This window comes from Semicossyphus pulcher, unplaced genomic scaffold, assembly GCF_022749685.1.
Source record: "Semicossyphus pulcher isolate SPU_LCO1_2020_fin unplaced genomic scaffold, fSemPul1.0.p SCAF_3, whole genome shotgun sequence".
Classification (NCBI taxonomy): domain Eukaryota; kingdom Metazoa; phylum Chordata; class Actinopteri; order Labriformes; family Labridae; genus Semicossyphus; species Semicossyphus pulcher.
This window is the reverse complement of record NW_027211704.1, coordinates 8215922-8223834: the sequence shown is the minus strand read 5'-3', so window position 1 is coordinate 8223834 and position 7913 is coordinate 8215922. Positions and strand designations below refer to the sequence as shown.

At 38.9% G+C, this 7913-nt stretch overlaps 1 protein-coding gene across 10 annotated transcripts in view; it reads right to left on the bottom strand.

Moving 5' to 3' along the window:
- Nucleotides 1–3328: 3328 nt before the first annotated feature.
- The window catches only part of slmapa (sarcolemma associated protein a), a 68673-nt gene continuing 64088 nt past the window's right edge, over nt 3329–7913 (bottom strand). For 7 of the 10 annotated variants that reach the window (XM_069677442.1, XM_069677445.1, XM_069677446.1 and 4 more), the window contains one exon: nt 3329–7018. In XM_069677442.1, the coding sequence (XP_069533543.1) occupies nt 6923–7018 (96 nt within the window). In that variant the 3' untranslated portion in view covers nt 3329–6922. The remainder of the gene's footprint in view (nt 7019–7913) is intronic. The other 3 variants (XM_069677443.1, XM_069677452.1, XM_069677451.1) reach the window with 1 other exon arrangement.

Below are 7913 nucleotides of genomic sequence, written 5' to 3'. Positions count from 1 at the left end.
GCCTGAAGTTCGTTTGAGTTTTTTTTCTGAACCTCACTGAGACTGACTGGCTGCTGCTGCGTTCAAGTGCAGCTCTGAAAGCTCGGAAATTTTAGACTCTCTTTCTTAACGTGACTTTACTGCCTCCCTCTGGATTTAATCTTCCTCATTGTCCAATTATCTTAAACTTGTGTAATTAGAGAAGTAAAACCGAGTCATTTTCTTTCTTCAACAAGCTGAAATACCTCACATATACCGTAGTAGCCTACAATTTTAAGATACTAGTACTTTTAGAAGATATACTCTGTTGTTTTCCCATTAGTTAAATTTGTGGTCATGCTTTTGTTACCTTTAGACTCAAACATCAATAAACTTCGATCTGATCTTTTTTTTTTTTATGTAAAACTTTCAACAGTGAACAAACTGAGCTCATTTTGAAGTCTTTAATCTGCTGTGCAAATGGAAGAACCCAACCCTTCATGACAAGTCCTAACACACACACACACACACACACACACCCTTCTTTGTGCTGATCCTGTAGCTCTGTCTAAACAAGGGAGTCATGTCATGATAAACTCATCTACTCTACCCAAGAAATATTTTTATTTTATGCAAAAATAACAACAAACTATCTGGAAAATAAATTCTCTAACAGGAAATAATAAACCCTCAGAGAGTGAGAATCATTCTCATTTCAACATTTCAGACATTGTTAGATCACACACTTTTATCCTGATGGTGAAAAATACTCCCTCATGAGTTCATTAAGTCTATTTAAACCTGTTTCTTGAATATGTATACATATATTTTTATTGTCCTATTGTTATGGAAGCCCTAAGCCGACATGCATCCATACATTTCATTTACTTCGTTTTCCTGTGATAACGAGTAATTGCTGGTTGTTTTCTTGTGATCTTGACTTATTTATCTTGTCATCTCGAGATAACAAAGCTAGTTTTCTCAAAATAGTGGGCCAAATTAATCTATTAGAATGGAAAAACCAGCATTGTTTCCCAAGATAAAGAGAAAAATAAGTCGAGGTCTCTAGAAAACAACCAGAAATATTTGTTATCACGGGAAAATGGAGCAAATAAAACGTATCTATGGGTGTATGTCCGCTAAGGGCCTCCGTACAAAACAACAGGCTGGTCACTGTGATATGACTGACCAGGACCAATGCTGCCATAACCCACACTAATGAGGTAAGTTAAGCACGTTTCTATGTTTGTTTTGTGCTTTTGCAGCTCTGGAGATACGAGTTCTGATCGCCGTACGTACCGTGGATGCATGTTCGCTTAGGGCTTCCGTAACCTACAGAGTCCAAGAGACAATTTTAACTCAAGTCAAAAAGCTTCATCTAATTAAATTTGTCTATTAAAGCTTAAAAATATTGTACAATTCCTCTTCACTTGATGTAGCAGGACATACTGATTTAGTAAATTTATTGTAACATCTGTTTCTGGCTTATTAAACAGAATGAGAGAAAATTGGATCGCAGCCATTAAATCTACGTTACAACCATCTCATAAAGATGACATCACTCCCCTGCTGGATGATTGATGTGCATTGGTCGTGTGAAGATATCCAGCTAACACTAGAGTACACACACACACACACACACACTCACACACAGGTCCAGGCCTGTTTAATGATGCACTCTTTGCTTCTCTGTATTACATCACACATCTCTTCTCACTGTGTTTTAATCTGTGGTGGAAAATAACCAACATTTACTAAATGATTGTGCTTATGTGCAATTTTGAGGTAATTTACTTTAATGTTTTCATCTCATGCGACTTTATACGTTGCCTCCAAAACATTTCTGAATCTTTAACACTAGCGTACGTGTTTGACGGCTTTAGTACAAAGTTACTTTTCTGATTCAGATTGATGAAATAATAATTAGTTATGATGTAATATAATAATTTATTTACTCCTGGGGGAATTTTAGAAGAAACCGAAGAGCTGCTGTTACCCGCTAACAGACAGGGGCTTTGCACATAAATGCAACAATAATTTAATTAACACCATAAATGTTAAATGGATTGTACTTAAATGGCGCTTTTCTAGTCTTCCGACCACTCAAAGCGCTTTAACACTACATGTCACATTCACCCAATTCACACACACATTCACACACTGATGGCAAAGGCCTCAGTGCCAATCTCCAATCAGATCTGTGTACATTCATACCCCTGAGGGCAATTTGGGGTTCAGTGTCTTGCCCAAGGACACTTCAACATGTGATATAGCAGACAGGGATCGAACCGCCAACCTTCTGATTGAGAGTGGTCGCTCCAATTAATGATAATTTAAGTGTTGTTTTGAAATGGGCCAATCCATCACCTGTATATAACGTATTCATTTGGAAAGCAGGACTTTTACTTATAACAGTGTTTCTAAACTATTTTAATTGCTACTTTTACAGACGTGTAAGCTGCTCTAAAAACTTATTTCCACACTTGTTATCAGCTACTTTTTCATCATGATTTTAAAACAAGATAAAATGTAACACATTTATTTTATATTTATTTATATAATATTTTTATGCACAAATTTCTTGCATGTATAAACCTATTTGTCAATCATTTCTGACTCTTCTTTGCACAGTACAGCAGTACAGTGTACACATATTTATTTTACATACTGATGCATAGCTTGTAGATTTCTCCCTAGGATCAATCATTCATATTATACAACAAAATAGTTCATATGAGTCATAGTTTTTCGTAAAGGGGCTGCACGGTGGTGCAGTAATTAGCGCTGTCCCCTCACAGCCAGAAGGTTCCTGGTTTGAATCCCTGATCAGACGTAGTGGGCCTTTCTGTGTGGAGTTTGCATGTTCTCCCCGTGCATGCGTGGGTTCCCTCCGGCTTCCTCCCACAGTCCAAAGGCATGCTTGTTAGGTTCATTGGACTCTAAGATTGTCTGTCTCCATGTGCCAGCCCTGTGATTGACAGGTGACTTGTCTCGGTGTAACCCCGCCTTTTACCCAATGACAGCTGGGATTGGCTCCAGCCCCCCCACGACCCTAAACAGGATTAGCGGTATAGATAATGGATGGATATAAAAAGTAACTACTGCAGTCAAATAAATAAAGTGGACTAAAAAAGTACTTTAGTTAATGCACATCGTTATTTTCCACCACTGGCTACTTTCTGCTTGTTGCCTAAATTTCAAAATAAAAGCCTTTTGTTTTTGTGAATTACTGAACTTACGACTGAATCCAATCTCCAAACTGACTTAAAAAAAACAGTTGGATGAGAATAAAAAAACATGATGTTAGCCTTGATTAATTTTATTCTGTTTGTGAATGAATGAATGAGTGAATGAAGGCGCTGGAGGCAGGTTTGGTGGGTCAGCTTGCTACAACTTTAATCCAAACATTTCTCTGCATATTCAATACATCATCATCATCATACTGTATCCTCTACATAGCTCGCTCTCATATCTCTAAACAATTTTAACAAAATAAGTCTAGTAGCACATCATTCAATAACATTTTATTTTACAATTCTCTCTCTGTACTGTAGTGTTTTCTCTTTAAACATCAGGAATATTTGTTCGTATTTATTTTATTCTTTTTTTAAACATGGAGACAAGACAGAGTACACGAACGATGACAAACGCTGCTCAAGAATCCAGAGTGTGAACCGACACACACTCCCCTGATCTCACACACACAGACACACACTTCGAAACGATGCTAAAAACATTTTCCTCAGAGGCCGGAAGTGTTTAAAGTTTGTTAGAAGAGAAGCCGACTTCAATTAGAGCTCCTTTCTCAAAAAGATGGACAAAAACTGGAGAAAACTTTGTTATTGTTTGATTTGTAATACAAGGTTTGTCCTGAGGAGGGCGCCAGAGGAGCAGCCATGTTGTTTCCTAAAGCAAAACAGACAAAAAGATGTCTTCAGGCAGATTCTCTGTGGAGTTTTGGCCTGTAGTTACGCTATGAAGCAATGTTCCTGCAGGTCGGTCCCCGTTTTGTTCGTGTGCAATAATGCACATGAGCAGATGGTGGCGCTAAGATTTCACATTATTATTCCTCTACATGACAGCTGCTTGTAAGACAAGAAGAAGACAGCAAGCTGGCAAACATAGTAAAGAATGCAGGATTAAAGATGTGCTAAACTAAAGGTAAAGTTCACAGGTTCATTGGTGACATTGACCTCTCAGTGCAGCCTGAGGGATGCTAACATTAGCGTAGCCCCTTTCAGACATAACGCCCTTTATGTTAAAAGACTCTGTATCAGAAGTGGCCTAACTTAGCCCAAACTCCTAAAGCTGGAGGGCGTTAAACCTGCATTCTTTCTAATGGCCAGCAGGGGGCGACTTCACTAGTGGCTAGAAAAGAGGCCAGATTGTATAGCAGTTTTTGGGAAACTGAGCCTACTTCTCTCTCGATTTATTCCCTCGGTAAACAAGTTTATGGTCTCAATCTCTGGTTTCAAGTCTTCTTCGATACAGCATTAAGTTTAGTTTGTAATTTATGGTCCCATTTAGAGTAAAATTAAGAGTATAGCTTTTCATTTTCTTTTGGAAAGTATATTTTGTTCAAAGTCTAATGTTTACTAGCCAAAATTAGCCTCCAAAATTAGCAGTGAAGTACAGCTGCACCTTGCTAATCGAGCTAGCACTAGCATTTCCTGTTGACTGAGAGTTTGCTTCACCCTCTACTCTCTTGTTCAAATACTTCTGGCTCCAAAAGAAACCCGAGATCTAACGGCACAAAATAAAAACAATGGGTGGTGGCTGAAGTCTGGATAAAAGCAGGACTCGTTTTGTATTCCATGTCTTGAAAGGGCTAATGTTAAAGCTAACAGCTGAATAGTAGCAATTCTATCATGAAGTTAAGTGTTGGACGAGTTTATATTTAAATGTTTTCACCAGATTTGGATCCTTAACAAAGAGCTGCTCATGTTGCTAAAAATCTACTTCAGGTGATGAAAACTTTGGTTTCAAATTAAGAGTCTGACAGTTTTTGACCCCGAGCAAACAGGCTTCACCCCCAGTAGAGTCTGTGACAACTCAACTGGTCGATGAAACCCACGAATATCAGGTGAAAGCTCCGACAAAAGCTCGTAAAACATTGTGAATCAGCTTCTCTCCACACTCACAGACCTCTGACAGACCAAAAGTGTGTGTTTGTGGTGTTTGACAGAGAAAGTGTGCGGTTGTGTGCGTGTTCGCCCACACACATACACAAACTGTGGTGTTAGTTACATCAGAGGCACTTTGACCCCCTTTTCTGTGCCCCAAACTTAAAAAATAAAACAAAGAAAACAATTTGATTTCTAATAATTTGGCTTCAAGTTTTCAACCCCGACCCCTGAACTCCCCTGAAAAGAAACAAAAAACAAAACAGAGAAAAAGGCCGTGTGAGACATCCAACATGGCCGACTAAACCCAGAAGAGAACAGAGCAGGACTTCCTGAAACCGCCTCCGTGTGAACACTTTCCAACAGACCCAGGTACACAGGTAAACACAACACTGATCCAGGTGAACGCAGGCGCCGTTTGTGCTTCGTAAGTGCTTTAGCAGCCCGGATGTAGATTCACTGTGAAGGTGATTTTTAATGTACATTGCTTTAGTGTGATATAGAGCTGAAAGCGGTTGTATCCTAGTGACTATCTCATGTGGTCTAGTTTTAATTTACTGTACTGTGGTGACGTTTTTAAGGTAAACAGGGCCGAATTAATACACTTGAACCATAAAGACACCCCATGAGAGTCCCACAAATCAGTGCTGAATGCTTTTAAGGATTTAATTCCGACTTTGAATCAATTTGAATGAACACGTAATTTGTTTAAAACTTTTTTCCCCCCACGTTTAACCAGTTTGAATTTGAATATCGAGTCCCCTTAACACTTCCTGCCCTGGATTTTCTGCATGTCATGTTTGTGTTAATCCTCTAAACACACATCTGTTTAAGAATATTCACCATGTAGACACAACATCAACTACAATATGAGAGGTATTTAAACTGATTTCTACAGACTACACCTCTAACCAACAGAGCCTTTAGATTAGGTAAAAAGCATGAGTTGTTACTGTGCTTTAGCGGCGCATCTTACCGGCAAATGATCATTTAATGAAATAACCCTGAAGTTAAAGCAACATTGACAGACTATCAGGGTCTGGTGCATTAGCTTGCTTTGCAAATTTGTTAAGTTTTACTTTATTTTCCAATTTCCCATCCCGACAAAGAAAATGTGCCGGTATCTGTTGAGTAAAAATTTAAACATTCAAAGTGCACTGGCATCAAATATCAGCAGCAAAAGGTTAAGTTACTGAGCTGGTGTGTAAAACAAAGCTGAACATGTTAGAAAGGAAAGACCAGCACGTTGTAGTTTCATCAGTAAAAACTATCCTCAGGAGCGCTGCAGCCCAATACAACCAGTTAGAACCAGTTGTGACTAAGCTATCGGAAAACACCGCCTGCTAACAGACTCTGATATCCAAGGAAGTCTATCACAATGTGTGCAGAGCTGCTAGTTTTTGTGGACTGCACTGAGGCTGCTGGGAAGTGTTGTGTTCACTTGCATCCCGTTGAACGTAAAGTCACCTCTGGAAGTTATTTTAATCGTGTGGAAGCTCGGCCTGCTGGAGAACGTTTCGTTACCCAGAAATCAGCAGAGAGACGGAAAAACCAAAAAGCCCCCACCACAGCTGAGAGAGAGCCGAGAATAAAAACAAAGAAACTCTCCGCAAGAAAAAAAACACAAAAACAAAATAAACCGAGAAGCATCTGATCCTCTGTAGAAACCACAACCTTTATATTCCCTCTACAATTATGTACAATTAGACTTTATACAAGTAAAGCAGTGACGCTCTCCTCACAGCTCTGTGTGTGTGTGTGTGTGTGTGTGTGTGTGTGTGTGTGTGTGTGTGTGTGTGTGTGTGTGTGTGTGTGTGTGTATGTGTGTGAGTGTGTGTGTCCTAGGTGGAGCTGCTCTTGGAGAGGTTCGGGTAGAGGAAGGCTGCCGTTACGGCGACCATCACTGCGATGACCGGCATCCAGGGGCTCCAGCCGCTCTGTCGGAGAGAGACGACAACACACACGAGAAACGCAGAGAAAGAAAACACAGTTAGTTTGATCGTCACGTCAGAACTTTAAACTCAAACTGGACTGAAGACAGAAACCAGGAGAGAGAGAAGAAAGGAGGAGAGGAAAGAGGAGAAGAAGAGGGACAGACTGCAGAGAATAAAAAAGATTTAGAAAGCCCAAAAGATTTTGTTTCCTTCTTTCGAAGTTATTTATCTATTTGGTAAAAGTTGTACACACGTCTGTATTTATACAGAGGACAGCGCACAATTATTCTCTTTAATCACCATGTAACTGTGGGTTTCTGTTTGAATCGGTAATCCACAGTGTTGGGGCAACGCATGACAAAGTAATCCATTAGAGTACTTTTTTGTTGTAACGAGTAACATAACACGTTAGTTCTGCAATTTAAGTACTCTGTTATTTAGTTACTTTTTCAAACACAGTATAATATAAAATAATAGTTGGGTTTTGTAGAATAGTTTAAGGTTAACCAGCTTTAAAGTATTTTATAAGTTTTACATCCCTGGCTACTGTTTATTAATAATGTTAAACTTTATTGAAAGAGGAATAACAGTAAAATAATGACCTAATCTGCTTTCCATACTTGTACAGGTAAGTCTTAGCTCAAACAAGTTGATGTGCCAGGCCTTTTCAAGTTTCAGGTAAGAAAGTTTCATGATAAAATATTTATAGGATCATTTTGTATATATGAAGAGTTTTCCATTTCCACTAATATGTGTACAGGTATGGGTATGGCTGTAGGGTAGGGAAGGGTATGATCCTGTTCTTACAAACCATAATAAAAAGGACTGACTTTAATACAGAATATAAATAAATGAGTAAAAAATAAATCTTTTGGGACTTGAGGAGAGGAAGAGAAAA